Raw genomic sequence first — 18,110 nt, forward strand, 5'->3', positions numbered from 1 at the left:
CACCCACCATGTACTTGTGCATGGAGGTTATACCCAGGATTACTAACAGTCCCACCATCGTGAAGGTGCAAGCAGAGGATTTGGCTGTCACAGACCGTCCGGACTTTGCCAAAATTTGGTCCACTTGACTTGAGTGTTACCTGAATATCAGTTCCATCAGTGTTTTAGACTCACAGGTAGCAAGTACAGCTTGTCTGGCATATCTGAGAGAATGTCTGTGACAACCTCAAGGACCATTGTATAGTATATCAGAGTATAGTATATCTAAAAGCTGACAACTTTAATCTGACTGATCAATGGTCACATGAATGAAACTTGTTCCTGCCTTCAGAGTATAGTAATATACTATGCATAACAGAAAAAATCAGCTGAATTTGACGCCTCGTAAGATTTGGATAACACTAAACCAGATATGAACTAATCATGGAATTTGTGCAGATTTCTTTTACAAGTGGAATAAAATATCTTCCCCACAGTGCAATTGTGTGCTGAAAGACAAACTATCAATGACATTACACAAGAATGTCTCAAGGGCCTACAGAGCTAGCTCAAGAGATTTCTTTCTACTGACACCAGACTTAATTGAATATAATGATAATTTAGACATACAGTTGTGATCCTTTTTTTTCTGATTGTGATGTGTTGTATTATTTCATATGCTAAATAAATAAAATTCTTATTCACTGAAAGATATATATACTAATTACTTTTCAAATAATTCTTACCGAAAATGAATACTGGAATCTTCAAATTCATGCTCTTCTGTCCTATTGCCATCTTCTCTATAAATCTGATTGGTTGAAAATCCCAGCCCTGACATATGACATACTGGTAAATCATCTGTCCAAATATGGGACTCCTAAATAAATAAAATTCTTATCAATATGATAGAGAAACTATTTATGAGGAAAAAGACTCAAAAATTAAACTGATTTATTATTATTAAATTAAAATATTCAAGTAAATTTTTTATTCAAATGAAATAATGAAAAAAAGCTCCAATTACAGTCCAATTATAGTCATCGCATAAGCTTAACATAGATGAGCCAAAACATTATGACCAGCGAGTCATTATGCAAATTGAAGCAACTGCAGGTGAACTACAGTGGGTGCGCAGGTCAGGACATGGTATAAAAACACTTGATACCGAACTCTGTTAATCAGTGTTACTCGTGTTCTTCAGATGGGAAAGGCAGCGGACTTAAGCGACTTTGACAAAGGCCAAATTGTAATGGCCAGACAACTGGGGCAGAGCATATTCAAAATGGCACGGCTGGTGAAGCTGGCTCACAGTCAGCCTTGGTTAGTACCTACCAAAAGTGGTCCGAGGAGGGGATTTATTTGTTTGTTATTTGGAGCATTAGCAACTAAGGCCATATTGCTCAGGGATATGCGGTGGTCAATCCTTGACCTTTCCGCATCCTCCATATTTGGTGGTGACGGGCTCAAACCCCGGTCTAATCAAGAAGCGTGTGCTACGCACTGCTGCTCCTTCCCACCTGGGTACGGAGCCGAGGAGGGGAAACCCACGAAATGCTGATGAGGTGTTGGACGACCACAGCTCATCAATGCTTGAGGTGAGCGAAGGCTCTCCTGGATGGTACAAGGGAACAAAAGGGCAACTGTGGTGCAACTCGCTGGTAACTGGAATGCTGGTGACAGGAGTAATGTGTCACAACACACAGTACATCGAACCCTGCTGAAAATGAGGCTGCATAGCCGCAGGCTGCTCTGAGTGCCCATTCTAACCACGGTTCACCAGCAACCGCACCTACAATGTGCATGCGAGCATCGAAACAACCTTCAGTGATTGGAAGAAGGTTATCTTGTGCAATGAATCACGTTTCCTGTTGCACCATGTGGACAGCTGGGTACGCATGTGTCGTTTACCTGGGGAAGTAATGGCACCTGGATGCACTGTGGGACAAAAACAAGCCAGCAATGGTAGTGTCATGCTTTGGGCGATATTCTGCTGAGATACCCCAGGTCCAGTGATCCATGTGCTGGGCACTGACGTCTGCCACATACCTAAACATCATTGCTGACCAAGTACACTCTTTCATGGCAACGATCTTCCCCTCTGGCAGTGCCGTCTTTCAGCAGGATAATGCGCCGTGCCACACCACCCGGATTGTTCGAGACTGGTTCGCGGAACATGAGGAAGCTTTCCAGGTCTGACCTCCAAATTCCCTAGACATCAATCCCATCGAGCAGCTGTGGTTTGTGTTGGAACAGCAACTCTGATCTGCTCCGTCTCAACCACGGACCTTACAGGTGTTAAAGGATCTGCTGGTTACGTGTTGGTACCAGATACCACAAGACACATTTAGAAATCTTGTAACGTCCATGCCTCACCGGGTACAAGCTGTTTTGGCTGCACACGGAGGACCAACATCATATTAGGTAGGTGGTCATAATGTTTTGGCTCATCGGTGTATATACACTTCAACTTTCTAAATCAGACTATTTTAGCAAGATTGTGAATTTGGCAAATACTTGATCATAAAAAAAATAAATCGAAAAACTTGCCATTTCTGTAAATTATTCCAAGGTTATTCTAAAATAACATATTAAAGGTGTTCATATAGTATACAGTGTGTCTGTAAATGATATTTCCAATTTTGATATTTTTTTTTTATTCAGAATTACTTCAAGCTACATTCAAGAAACACATACCAGTTGAAAGAGCAATTCAATGTTTTATTAAAATTGGCAATTGACTGCCAGTTTTGCATTCTACCCGCTATGCAGTGCTACATTTGCCAGAATGGCAAAATGGCAACTGGGCCAGAGAAAGCATTCTGTGTGTTAGCATTTCATGAAACAAAATCTGTTGTTACAATGCAGCGACAGTTTTGACGAAAGTATATGAAGGCTCCTCTGAGTAAACCATCAATTCATGCTTAGTACAAGCGTTTTGTTACCGAGGGCTGTGTGTGTAAACACAAAAGTGCAGACAGACCGTCAGTGAGTGCTGAAGCCATTCAACAGATGTTTGCTCACAGTTGGCGAAAATCTGTACGGCGTGTCAGTAGAAAACTTAACGTAGCAAAAACAATTGTCTGGAAAGTTCTTCGGAAATGCCTTCAATTGTGCCATTTTATCAATTACAGATGTTGCAAACATTGAAATCTATGGATAAAAAAATATCAAAATCGAAAACATTTACGGACACCCTGTATATGGATGTCACACCTAAGGAAACACTATGATATTGTTTAACCAGTGTTTGCTGTTAATGAGTTCCAGGTCTGGAAGCCTCATTTTAGGAAGGATGTAGAGTTGCTAGAACAAGTACAGAGAAGGGCAACAAGACTGGTGAAGGGAACAAAGGGATGTTCCTATGAAGAAAGGCTTAAGTTCTGCAAATTGCAGCTTCTGGAGACTAGGTGCCTGTGAGGTGATCTGATTGAGGTGTATAAGGCCTTGAGTGGATTCAGCAGGCTTAATGCTGAGGGGATTCTTCCTCTTGCTCAGATTACAAACTTGAGAGGCATACATTCAAATTGAGGAAAAACAATTGTAGAACAGATGTGCAGAAGTCTGCCTTTAGCCAGCAGGTAGTTAATTGCCGGAACAAACTTTGTGTTTTTGGAAGTTGATAGCTTAAATAAATTCAAGGCAGAACTAGACAAACATTTGGAATGAATGGATCAGTGAAACAGGAAGGTTTTTTTTTTTGGCTGATGCTGTATAGCTTGCTTTCTTGCATCATATTCCTCTGCTAATGCTAATAACTTCCAAGACCAATTTCTTTGTTTAAAATATTTCCCAAACTGTAAGTCATTGTTACTGTGTATTTTCAAATATAAAATCATTCATTTTGCAAACCACTGAAGACTAGTTCACAATATAATATAATAGTATAAATTAAGTTTCTAAGGTGATTCAATTGCTAAAATCATATCACCTTATTTACATCTTGTATTAAAAAATATTGGAAAATCTCAATACCCTTACCAGAGGCAGAATTCAAACTCACAATCCTTTTTTTTTTTTTTTTTTTTTAGACTAGTACATTATCCACCACACCAATCTGGCAGTAGGGGTTAATATTTTGGCTTAATGCTGGAGACTATTGTTCCGCTGAGATTATAGGGATCAGAGCTATTGTATACTCTAATAAAAACAGCAAACCACCCATGAATACTCAGGCTATATGCATAACCTTAAAAAAAACCAGTACAGTTAGGATTTCCAAAATCCTGCATGCTGTTGTTATTTGGTTTTTAGGAGCATTAGCAACTAAGGCCATATTGCTCCGGGGATATGCAGTGGTCATTCCTTGACCTTTCCGCATCCTCCGTATTTGGTGGTCATGGGCTCGAACCCTGGTCTAATCAAGAAGCGTGTGCTATGCGCTGCTGCTCCTGCCCACAGAGGTGCCAATCCTGCATGTGCCTGGCTCTCGAGGATGTCAGTGGACTATATAAGATTCTTTCATACTATGACATTAGTTGGTGCATTTGCATCATTATTACATAGTTGAATTTTTTTAAAACAAACCGAAGTTTGTACATTGGTATCACTATTTTAACATATCATATCGTGAAATCCTGCAAAGCAAGTTGCCCTCCTTATACTTCAAATAAGTAACACTTCACCATTAGAGAAGACTGTTACTTATTTTCAATTGAGTATTATGAAAATATTCAATTAATATTACAAAATATTTTGAAAATATATACTCAATAGAAAGTAACAGCAGTCTTCTGTAATGGGGAAGTGTCTTATTTGAAGTATAAGGAGGGCAACTCTTGAAGGATTTCACAACAAAATGTTACAATAATGATGCCAATGTACAAACTTCAGTTTGTTTTAAAAAAATTCAACTACGTAGTAATTATGAAAATGCACTAGCATCATAGTTTGAATTTTACAGTCTCAGCTTCCTATTCTAAAATATTAGATTCTAATACATATAATTATATCTGTATATGCATGACTGAAATATAACTGGGTCTTAATGGTTTTATCAACTTAAATAGTAATAGTAATCGTGGCATGTGATGCTAGAAAGCAAGCATATGAGCTTATGCAGCATCAGCCAAAAAAAAAAAAAAAATGTTCGCACAACCATTCCCTCTAAATGTTTGTCCAATTCCTCCTTAAATTTATTTAACCTATCAACTTCCACGACAGATGGAAGTTTGTTCCAGCAATTAACCACCCACTGGCTAAAGGCAAATTTCCACACATTTATTCTACAGCTGTCTTTCCTCAATTTGAATTTATGCTGACTTAGGTTCGTAATCTGAACAAGTGGAAGAATCCCATCAGAATTCAGCATGCTCAACCCATTCAAGGCCTTATACACCTCAATCAGATCACCTCGCAGGTGCCTAGTCTCCAGCAGCTGCAATTTGAAGAACTTAAGCCTCTCTTGGTAAGAGGATCCCTTCATTCCCCTCACCAATCTTGTTAATTATTATATTAATAACAAGATAATTATTATATTAATAACAAATAATTATTATATTTTACTACTTGGTTTTTTTTTGTATGGTTTATTAGATATTTTATTTTAATCAGTGGGTGCAAGAATATTCTTATTTAAAATCCAGCAAATTCCAAGATTTGTTAAGGATCACATCACAAGATAATTAAATTTGAGTCCATTTGCATCCATCATGCTAAAACAGAAAAGTGCTGTTCTTTCTATAGAAAAAAATTCTGATCATCGATACAGATGAAAAATGTGTTAGTGTCAACTTTAATGAGAGTAGCAGAACAACAAGGAGATGCTACTCTTGCTAAGAAAATGATGCTTCAAAAATACACTTTCAATTACAGTAAAAAAAAAAAAATTCACTGTTCTCCTTTTTCAAAAAAATTATATGTTCATGTTAAATTTTATATCAAATATCATGCTGTAGTATACTTTTATATACAGTTATACCCCGAAGTTACACGATAGGTGGGTCCGACGAAAATCGCTTAAGTCGAATTCGCATAAGTCGGGGTACCACTTTGCATATAAATACATATAAATTTTGTTTAATTGGAACCAAGGACTAACAAAAACACTAGTTTAGAAGAAAAATATTTAATAAAATTGCAGTTATTTATACATATTAATACAAAATATGTATTAAAAAAATAAATGAGTTACATAAAAAAGTTATTTCGATGTCGATGGCTTCATAAAATCTAACAAATTCGTCTGACGACACAGCGCCTTTTTTTTCACGCAGAATTTCTTCGTAGCAAGTTAATTTTTTTATTCCTTGCTTTGTAGCTATAACGCGTTCTTCGTTGAAGTCTATGTGTTCTAAAATTTTAAGCCCTTTTCAATTGAGCTGAGACCTTCTGTCAAACTTGCAATTGTCATGTGCTTTTCTGGTGGAACTGGGTCTGAAGTGTCGGATACTTCAGTGACGTTTTGCTCACGCATCTCTATGAGCTCATTCATTGTCAGCTCCTGACTATGTGAATCCAACAGCTCGTTGACATCATCACCATTGACTTCCAAATCTAATTGCTTGGCAAGATTAACAACTTCTTCTATCACATGAGCGACATGATCAGTTCCTGGCGTTGTTTCCGTCTCGTTTTTGAAAAAAAATTAACAAAGTTTCTTCCAGAGGCCATTCAATGTTTTTTTTTGTGAATTTCATCCCAAGATTCTTCAATGATTCTTACGGCATCTAAAACATTGAATTGTTTCCAAAAGTCTTTAACAGATATCTCACTATTTTGTCTCATGGCTTCATTCAGATGCAAACGAACGTCTCGTGTAGTAAGCCTTGAATGTTTGATGACTCCCTGGTCCATCAGTTGAAGCAAGCTGGTTGTGTTTGGAGGCAAAAACACAACTTTCACACGTGGGTCGAAATTAATTAGGGTGGCAGGAGGGTGACCGGGTGCATTGTCAATAAGAAGCATCACTTTAAATGGAATCTGTTTAGACTTCCAATAACGTTCGACTTCGAGTACGAAGTGGTGACCAAACCAGTCCTCAAAAAGGTAAGCTGTCACCCAAGCTTTATGATTTGACTTACAAATCACTGGTAAGCTAATTTTAGATATACACCAAACGAAAAAATCAAGAACCGTGTAACTCCGAATTCGCGTAAGTCAGGGTAGCGTAAGTCGGGGTATTACTGTATATGAATACAGTATGTGTTCAATTTATAACTTCATGTTTTTGTCACATTTATAAATCTTTCTCCGATTTCTCCAGATAATCTGCACCTTCAGATTATCTGGAGGTTTCAGTTATCCAAGCCAATTTGTTTCTCAGCCATCCTGGATTAACAGGAGTCAGCCATATTTTCTTATCTTTCATTAGAAATAAATGCAACTCTTTGCAATGCATTGAAATTGCAAACAATTTGTAGCTGTTTTTTCTGTATTTAGACTGAACAGTATCAGCCTCAATTTTCATTTTGATGTGCACAAGATGGAAATTATCAAAAAATGTTGGTGTGCCTTAGGAGCTCTCCATTGTTGTAGTGCCTGTATGCACTGCACCCTCAGCACATTCCATAAAGCTGAGTGTAGGCTGAGAGCATTTAGGCTAAGGACATTTTATTATTTGCTCTATTAGTGAGCAAAAACGTAACTCAGTACTACCCTACAAACTGGGATTTCTTGACATCTCCTAAATTGAATCTCCAGAAACTCTCAAAACTCAAACAGTTTTGGCAGTTTTCCTCAGTTGAATTTAAAACCGAAAACAAGATAAAAATACCTTAATCCTGAAGTTGAGAGATCTAGTAATATCTATTATAAAAGGGTTGCAAGTCACATTACAAGTATTAGTCATATGAGGCAAGACAATCCCCAGGCTTTTGCTGCACCAGCCAAAAGAAAAAAATAAATAAACTACCTATGTCTGCTCGAGCTACCTATCCAGATAAACTTTGAATTTCCTCAAGCACCCATGGAAGCAACTTATTCTAGTAATTAACAGCTCAATGGATAAAAAAAAAAACTTCCTACAGTTAAGTCTAAATCATAATTTCCCAATAATTTCAATTCATTATCACCAGTTTTCTAATCATAACAGTGAAAATTTGTCCCTCATTCATTATACTTTCTCTTCTCAAAAAAAATAATACAGCTCAATTAGATCCCCCTCTAAACTGTCTAGTCACCAAGCTCTGCAGCCCATAAAAAGTTTAAAAGTTTTTTAAAAGAACCTTTAAAAGTTCATCCATATGAGGAAAGACAATATATATTCAGTCTTTCCTCATATGGATGAACTTTTGCCAATCTCACTAAATGCACTGCCCATCTTTAGAAACTATTTCAAGAAGCTTGATGTCTTTTTTTTTTCTTAACTTTTTTGCACGGTCTCTATACTGGACACAGTATTCCAAGTGCAGTTTTAAAATAGCCTTGTACAGTGAGGTTATGACATTCCTGTCTCTAAACACAAAAGTTATTTTGGGGATGCTTTATGCCAAGCATAAGACCTTGAGTTTTGCTGCATTAAAACACATCTGCCTCTACTCTGACCATCCTAAACTCATCTAAGTTGTTCAAAAGAAGTGCTACTTGACACAGATCATTAACTATTTTGATACCAATATATTGGTATCTGACTTTACAGTTACTTGACATCATCTACAAATTTTTGACATCACACCCTCTACCCCTTTGCTGATGTCGTTTAAGAAAATCAGAAAAACAGGTCTCCCAGTACTGACATTAGCCCAATCTGAAGAATAATCATTAATCACAACTCTGCCTCCTGTGTTGCAACAATCCTGTGATCCATCTAAGAACCTTCCTTGTGAACATATGTTCCAGCTTATACAGTAACCTTTCATGCAGGACTAGTCAAATGCTTTGCTAAAATCCAAATAAACAATGTAAAAATTACTTCCTGCAACCAGTTCATAAGTGACTATCAAAATAACTAACCAGATTTATTAAACATAATTTTACCTTTAAAAACAATGCTGTTTCCTTCAGAAATTCATTTTGATAAAATGAAACTGTATTGTACTCTTAATCAGTCCCTCCATAGATTTCCTGTTACTTGAAGTGAGAATGAACCAGCTGGCTGGTAGTTTATCTCAAAACCACCTTTATACACTGGCAATATACTGGCACTTCTCCAATCCTAAGGCATCTCTCCTGAGCCTAATAATGCCTTCATATTTGATCTGAATGGTGCAATGCACTCTCTTGCCTCCTCCCTCAAAATTACTGGGCATAAGCCAACATCCCCTAGGAGCCTTACTTTCCTTTATTTTTGAAAATTTTTCTAATAAACAGTCTTTTGTAATTTCAATATCACTAATTACTACTGTTCAATGTCAAAGGCTCCATTGGAGAAGAGATAATCACCAAATTGTGATCTGTTTTTAATTTTCATAAACAACATTGATGAAGTGATAGAGGGCGTGATGTCTAAATTTGCAGATGATGTTAAAATTGGTAGAGTAGTTAATGATCACTGTCAAGCTGAGCTTCTTCAGAGAGACCTAGATAGACTTCAGGAATGGTCAGAAAAATAGCAGCTATGCTTTAATCCAACAAAGTGTAAGGTATTACACCTGGGAAACAGTAATCCCAAAATAACTTATTCACTTTGTGGAGTTCAACTAAAGCCAGTACTGGAGGAAAGGGACTTGGGTGTTACGATGCGGTCAGACATGAAATTCTCTGAGCATTGTAAACATGTTGCAAGGAAGGCTCATGGTGTCCTATCGATGATCTATCGAAATTTTGCAAGTAGACATAGGGACATAATAATCGCATTAGCATTAGTAGAGGCATCTGACGCAAGAAAGCAAGCATATGCAGCATCAGCCAAAAAAAAAAAAAAAAAAAAAACCCACTTCCACTTCACCCCTCTGTTCGTTCAAAATACCTGTCCAGCTGAGCCTTAAACTTATTTAGGCCATCAACCTCCACCACAAGGGATGGAAGTCTGTTCCACCAACCAACCACCCGCTGGCTAAAGGCAAATTTCCGCACGTCTATCCTACATCTGTCTTTCCTCAATTTGAATTTATGCCCTCTCAGGTGATTTTTCTGAGCTAGAGGAAGAATCCCATCAGCATTGAGCATGCTTAAACCATTCAAGGCTCTATCAGATCACCTCGCTGGTGCCTAGTCTCCAGACATTGAATTTGCAAAACTTAAGCCTTTCTTCGTAAGAGCACCCCTTTGTTCCATTCACTAATCTTGTTGCCCTTCTCTGTACTCGTTCCAGCAGCTCCACATCCCTCCTGAAATGAGGCCTCCAGACCTGTATACAGTACTCTAGGTGTGGCTTGACCATTGCCTTATACAATGGAATAATCACCTCCTTATCCCTGCTGGAAAAATTCCTGTATATCATTGACAATACTCCATGAGCTACTCTTGCAGCCCGTCTGCACTGCTCAGAGAACTTCATATCTGCCTGCACAACACACCCCCAAGTCCCTTTCATTCTCTACCACTGTCAGTGTAGTACCACAGAGTTGATACGTTGCTCTGGGGTTGCTGTTTCCCATGTGTAGTACTTTACATTTGTCAATGTTAAACTTCATTTGCCACCTCTCAGCCCATCTGCTCAACCTTTCCAGATCCTGTTGCAGAAGCATAGTGTGAGTAGTGTCCTTGACAACCCTGCCAACCTTTGTATCGTCTGCAAACTTGGACATTAAGTTTGATATACCATTATCAATATCATTTATAAATACAGAAAACAATAATGGACCCAACACTGAGCCCTGAGGGACTCCACTAATAACGTTAGTCCACGATGAGCAGTGTCCATTGATTACCACTCTGTCTTCTCCCCCTCAACCACCCCTTTATCCATAGCAGCAATTTGCCTCCAATGTCACACTGCTCATTTGTGTAGCAGTCTTCCATGTGCAACAGTATCAAAAGCCTTTCTAAGATCCAAGTATATAATATCAAAGTTATTCCCTGCATCCAGTTATTTTGTGACTGCATCATAGTATCCAATCAAGTTGGTCAGGCAAGACTTCCCCTTAACAAAACCATGCTGTGTCTGAGCTATAACTGAAGTCTTGTCTAAATGATCCTGCAGTGCTTCTTTAATCAGTGCCTCCATTAATTTTCCTGGAACAGAAGTTAAGCTCACAGGTCTATAATTACTTGTGTCAGCCTTTGATCCTCCTTTGTGAATTGGGGGTCACATTTGCACATTTCCAGTCTATGGGTACCTCCCCTGAGTCCAAGGAAGCTCTCATAATTATGGCTAAGGGTTTGCTTACTTCCTTTGCTGCCTCCTTTAATATAACTGGATAGATCCCATCCACCCCAGGTGCCTTTCTTGTGTTTATCTTCAACAGTTTCTCCTCCACTTTACTCCCAGTTATTTCAAGATTCTGTAGCTTACTGCTAGAGTTGAATACACCTCTGGCATTCCCCTTGCTGAATAACTCCTCATGTGTGAATGTCGATGCAAAATATTCATCTAGTTTGTTAGCTACCTGAGCAGGATCATCAACAGTTGACCCATCAATATCAAGTGGACCAATCCGATTCATCCCCTTCCATCTAGAGTTTACATAAGTAAAGAACTCTTTACTGTTTTTCTTTGCATCCCTTGCCAAGGATTTCTCGTAATCTGCTTTCGCCTGCCTAACCTCCTTTGTAACTTGGTTGCATATCAACTTGTATCTGTCATAGGCTTCTGTGTCATGTGTTAATTTGTAAGTATCCCATGCATTTTTCTTCTCTGCCATATGCCTCATTAGTTCATCTGACATCCATTTTGGCCTAAACCTTGAACAATATTTCTTAGTTGGTATGTAAAGCCTAGTAGCTTCCAAGATTAATTCTTTGAATGCTTCCCATTTTGAATTTGCTGTTGGTAACATCATCAGTTGGTCCCACTGTATAGAATTTAAATACTGTCTCAGTCCATCGTAGTCGCCTTTACGGAAGCAATAACCCTTCCCTTTACCCCTAATGGTAGTTACCTCTTTGAGTAAATCCCACTTCAGCACACTGTGATCACTGCCACCTAGTGGTTCATTTATCTGCAGATTCTTAATGCATGAAGAATCGCTGCTGATAATCAAATCAAGAGTATTACTCCCTCTAGTTGCCTCCCGAACATGCTGATGTAGAAAACAATCATCCAATAAATCCACAAAAGCCCTGCTAGTGTGTGAGTAACCAGCCCCCAAATTCCAGTCAATATCTGGGAAATTAAAATCTCCCATTATAAGACTCTCTGATTTACTGGCCCACTATTTCCCTGTACAGTTCCTTATTATACTCATCAGAGTCATTAGGCCTATAGCACACTCCTACTCTCAATTTTGATCTCCCAATGCTTATGTCACACCAAACTGACTCAACACTGCACTGTCCAGCGATGTCGACTGGCTTCACTTCGTTGGTTTTTATGTGTTTCTTAACTAATAGCATAACCCCTCCCCCCTTCCTATCCTGTCTATCCTTTCTGTAGACGTTGTACTCCCCAAATTGCAGTTCTGCATCCCTTATATCTGTGTGACACCACGTCTCTGATATCCCAACAATATCTGCCTTTGATGTTTTGAGCAATACCTCAAATTCATCAAATTTATTTACTAAACTCCTAGCATTGGTGTACACGCAAGTATACCTGCACCTGTTTCTATTCTTAGCTACCCTAACACAACCCATGTGTTTACTTGTACCGCAATGGCTCCCAGCAGTCTCTGAAATACCATGCATCTTGTTTTTCAGGCTTCTGCTCATTTATATAAGGCTTATGTTAGACCACACTTGGAATACTGTGTTCAAGTATGGAGACCGCACCTAAAGAAAGACATCGAGCTTCTTGAAAAGGTGCAAAGAAGGGTAACTCGCCTGGTGAGATCGGCAAAAGGGCGTCCTTATGAAGAAAGACTTCGAATATGTGGGTTGCAGAGTTTGGAAACTAGACACCTTAGAAGAGATTTGATTAAGGTGTTTAAGGCTCTGAGAGGCATCAGTAAAATGAATGAGGACGAAATTTTCAAGATTATAAATGATGCTAGAACTAGGGGACATAAATTCAAGTTACAGGGGGAAATGTTTAGACTGGAATGCAGGAAGTTTTATTTTACCCAGCGAGTTATAAATTACTGGAATAAGTTGCTACATGGGTGGTAGAGGCTGACAGTTTGGGGAAATTCATAGGTCATCTGGATAGTACCTTCGGGTGAGGGAAGCACATATGATGATAGGTTTAATTTCCTTTTCTTTTATTAATTATTATTATTTATTTATTTTTTTTTTCATCATTGTTTTATTCGTTTTTTTTTTTTTTTTGGCTGGTGCAGCATAAGCCATAGGCTTTCTTGCACCATGCGGCTAATACAAATACTAATCTGAGGTGCCTAAAGGACCACTCATTTCGACCATGTACTTAGAAGGGCTGTTTGTGAGAAAAAGATCAACCACATTGGCTGTATGGTTAGAATTGTCTGGTACTCTTGTAAGTAAATGAACAATATGTTCAAGGTCATTAGTAATTGCAAAAGCCTCAGCATCTCGATCAGCTGGGGTCGGTGTGACTAGAAAACGGAAGCCGGCTGAAGTTGTGAACATTAAAATCACCAAGGAAAATTACCTCACTGTTAGGAAAGTTGGACTGGAGAAAGTCAAGTTGCAAAGAGAGGAAGTCAAAGAGCTCCGACTGATTAGTGGAGTTGGGAGAACGGTAGAGATGACAGATGAAATTGACAGAATAAAGTAGAGAGATTTTAAACCAGAGAAGATCGAAAAGAGCAGATTCCAAATTACATATGCACAAGTACCACCTTTGAGGGAGGCGAAAGTAATCATACAGCAAATAATTTGGGCAACTGAGATTAGCAGTAGTTGAATCAACCGATAACTGAGATTCTGTTAGAAAAAGTACATAGGGTTTGGCAGACTGCAAGTGGAAATGGACATCATTGAGATTATTTGGTAATTATTTATCCAAAAAAAAAAGATTTTAGTGATAAAATTTATGATTTCATTGGAACTAGTTATCATTATAACATGCAAGAGTACTGCTTCATATCTGTCACTTCCTTATTCATTGCAATTCGAAGGAACCATCAACAATGGATATCAAGGGCCATGGTAATATAGAAAATAATAATTCCTAGAATAAAACCATTAAACAAATTAACTTTTCACTGTGGTCTGGCTATTTCTGATTATATCAGAGATGTGGTGCCACAGATATAAGGAATGCAGAATTTGAATTTGAGGAGTACAATGCGTACAGAAAGGATAGGAAGGGAGGAGGGGTTATGCAGCTAGTTATGAAACACAAAATCTAAGGAAGTACATTCAGTGGACCATGCAATGTTGAGTCAGTTTGGTGTGAAATAAGCAGTGAGAGAGAGCAAAAATGAGGGTAGGAGTATGTTATATGCCTAATTACTCTGACGAGTACAATGAGCAACTATACAGAGAAATAGAGTGGGCCAGTAAATCAGAATGTCTTATAATAGGGGATTTTAACTCCTCAGTTAATGACTGGAACTTGTTGATTGGTCACTTACAGAGTATCAAAGCTTTTGTTGATTTACTGGATGATTGTTTTCTACAGCAGCATGTTCAAGAGGCAACCAGAGGGAGTAATACTCTTGATCTGATTATCAGCAGTGATTATTGATTCATTAAGAATTTGCAGATAAAGGAACCACTAGGTGGCAATGATCACAGTGTATTGATGTGGGATTTACTTAAAGGTGTAACAACCATTGGGAGTAAAGGGGTTTTTACTTTCTTAAAGGTGACTACAGTGGTCTCAGACATTTTTTAAATTCTATACAGTTGGACGAAATGATGATGTTACCAACAGCAATATTCTAAATGGGAAGCATTCAAGGATTTAATCTTGGAAGCTACTAGGCTTTTCATACCAACTAAGAAATACTGTTCAATTGTCAGATGAACTAGTGAGATGTCATGGCAGGGAAGAAAAATGCATGGGATGCATATAAATTATCAGGCAACACAGAAGCCTATGGTAGATATAAACTAATCTGTATTCAAAAATAAAAAAGGAGGTTAGGCAAGCAAAGGCAGGTTACAAGAAAAATTTGGCAAAGGATGCAAAGAAAAACAGCAATGACTTCTTTACTTATATAAACTCAAGAAGGAAGGCAATGAATCAGATTGGTCAACTTGATATCGATGGTTTGACTGTTGATGATCATGCTATCTGAGTAGATCATCAACAGTCGAACTCCTGCATTTTTTTGAGCGTATCCTTTAAAAATCCAGAGAAAATAGTGACATACACAAGCCATAACTTTCTTCTTATAGCATTCATACTACAGGAACTGAATTTAGATTCTAAATTGTACATTCTTGACATTTAAGCAATTCCCTTCAAGTGGACTTTCCAAATCAGTTGCCTACAAATTATCATATGGTAGAATACTTTATATTGGCAGTTATATGCTGGTCAGTGGACTCTATGGTCAATTTCAAATTGTGGGAAAGGAGTTCGATTTCATCATGATTGATCTCATCAAGGATGTGGTATTTAATATTAGTATTAGCAAATGATGCAAGAAAGCAAGCTTATAGAGCATCAGCCAAATAAAAAAAATAATAATAAAAAAAAAAAAAAACTACAAACCTCACTTGTCCATATGGCACAGAAATGACAGCAGAATCATTCTTGGAACAAGATCCCTACTAACTAATTCAAGCATTTTTGTTTGACTTTGAACAAGACCCAACTAACATAAGTGTTTTTGTTTGACTTAAGGATGCAGGAAGCAAAAGGTTTTTCAAAGCTCTTGGGCTCTAGTGGAAAACAAGTATCACTTTCAACTTTAAATCCATATCTAAGCAACAGTGCAACAAAAGCAACATTGTCCTCCAAAAGAAATTGGTTGATTTTTAGATGGTGATTTTAATGTTCACAACTCCAGCTGGCTTCCGTTTTCTAGTCACACCGACCCAGCTGGTCGAGATGCTGAGGTTTTTGCAATTTCTAATGACCTTGCACAGATTGTTTATTTACCTACAAGAATACCAGACAATCCTAACCACACAGCCGACACGTTTGATCTTTTTTTTCACAAACAACCCTTCTAAGTACACGGTCGAAGTGAGTGGTCCTTTACGTACCTCAGATCACAACTTGGTGATTGTCTCTTCTCCAATGGAACTTTTATCTCATGGCTATTCCCAATCTCGTATTGTTTCGCATTACAAGAATGCAAAATGAAATGACCTGCGATTTTTCTTTTCTTCTTTTCCTTGGTCGGACTACTGTTTCAAAACTTCTGATGTCAACGTTTGCTCAGATCGTGTCAGTGAAATTATTCTTGTAGGAATGGAATCCTTTATTCCACACTCCACTCTAAAATCTCGTCCTCTATGTAAACCTTAGTTTTTCAATAAATGTGCTAAGGTTGTTCAAGAGAAGAATGTTGCATATCGTAATTGGCTTGTTTCCAATTCTTCAGTTGTATTTTCTTCTTACACCAAAGCTCACAACAATTGTAAAGCAGTCATTAATCAGTCCAAAGTAGATTTTGAAAAGGCAAAGAGTAGAAAACTTCCTTCTTGCCCTAATGGTAGCCGAGCATTCTGGTCTCTTGCCAAAGCTATTGGCCGCAACTTTTGCCCATCTCTGCTCCCACCTCTGTCAAAACCAGATGGTTCTGTTGTCACTTCAGCCAAGGATAAAGCTGACTGCTAGCATCCCATTTCCCTTCCAACTCCTGTATTAATGATCTTGGCAAAACACCTCCCACCATTCCCAACATGCTCCATTCAATGCCTCCTGTGATCTTCCATAAAAAGGATGTCACAAGGATTTTGACGAATCTCGATGCTACGAAAGCTCCAGGTTCTGATGGTATTTCTCCACTTGTTCTCAAAACCTGTGCTCCTGAACTTACTCCTGTTCTTTCCGGCCTTTTTTCACTTTCTTATTCCAAAGGTGTTTTCCTTCTGCTCGGAAATCTGCTCATATTCAGCCAGTTCCTAAAAAGGGTGACAAGCCTCTCCCATCAAATTATCGTCCCATTGCAATTACTTCTACTCTTTATAAAGTAATGGAGAAATCAATTAACCGCCAACTCTTAAACTACCTAGAAACCTTCCGTCTGATCAACAATTCCGTCAGTGTCGATTCACTGGTGATATTCTCGCTTATGTTACCCATTTATGGACTAATTCAATGGAAAGGTTCGGTGGAACACAAGTAGTTGCTCTTGACATCTCAAAGGCTTTCAATCGTGTTTGGCATAAAGGTCTTCTAAACAAGCATCCATCTTATGGTTTGCCAAATGTTTTTAGTAATTGGTTATCCAGTTTTTTCTCTGATCGGTCGCTGAGGGTGATGGTAAATGGCTTTCTCTCTCTGTCTTCTAACTTCTCCACTAATGCTGGTGTCCCCCAAGGTTCAGTTCTTTCCCCCACTCCACTCTTTTCCTCTTGTATATTAATGACCTTCTTCCATTGACTGAAAATCCTATCCATACTTTTGCCGATGATAGCACATTGCATTCCACTTTCCATTTTGAAAAACCTTACCCTCCTTAATCAGCTTCAACTTGTCGAATATCACTACCAATTCCTTAAATGTGATCTCCAGGTAATTCTCCAGTGGGGCAAAGACAACTTCGTTGATTTCAATTCTTCTAAAACTCAGTCTTGTCTTATATCTCGCAAAAAGAATTCTTCTGCTCCTATTCTTGTCTTTGGTGACACTCCGATTTCTAGGCAGAATGATATATCTCTTTTGGGGATTATCCTGACTTCTAATCCCTCTTGGCACAAGCACATTACAAATATTGCTTCCTCTGCATTTAAAAAACTTGGTTTTGTCTTTCGCTCTCGGTGTTACTTTTCTAACAAACTCTGTACAAATCGCAAATCCCTCCTTACCATGGAATATTGTTCCCACATCTGGGACAGCGCTCCCAAAACCTCTATCAGGCTTCTAGATTCCATTCAGAAGAGGGCAGTTAGGCTAATTAATGACTCCTCTCTAACAGAATCTCTCCACACTCTGTCTCATAGATGTACTGTTTCTGCTGCATGCCTTTCTACAGATACTTCCATGGGCCTGTTCTTCTGAATAGGCTTCTATAATTCCCACTCTCTCTTTCAAAACAGTCTGAACACGTGGCACCACCAACCAACATCCATTTACTGTCCAACTTCAAACTCACAGAACCAACTTTTCA

At 38.3% G+C, this 18,110-nt stretch overlaps 1 protein-coding gene across 1 annotated transcript in view; it reads right to left on the reverse strand.

The window, feature by feature from the left end:
* LOC150076368 (TGF-beta-activated kinase 1 and MAP3K7-binding protein 1-like) overlaps positions 1–18,110 on the reverse strand; it is a 154,648-nt gene that overhangs the window by 123,304 nt on the left and 13,234 nt on the right. Inside the window, exon 2 of the mRNA XM_090387335.1 lies at positions 726–859. Coding sequence (XP_090243461.1) covers positions 726–859 — 134 coding nt within the window. The remainder of the gene's footprint in view (positions 1–725; positions 860–18,110) is intronic.

This window comes from Mastigoproctus giganteus, chromosome 13, assembly GCF_048544385.1.
Source record: "Mastigoproctus giganteus isolate SK-2022 chromosome 13, ASM4854438v1, whole genome shotgun sequence".
Lineage (NCBI taxonomy): Eukaryota > Metazoa > Arthropoda > Arachnida > Uropygi > Thelyphonidae > Mastigoproctus > Mastigoproctus giganteus.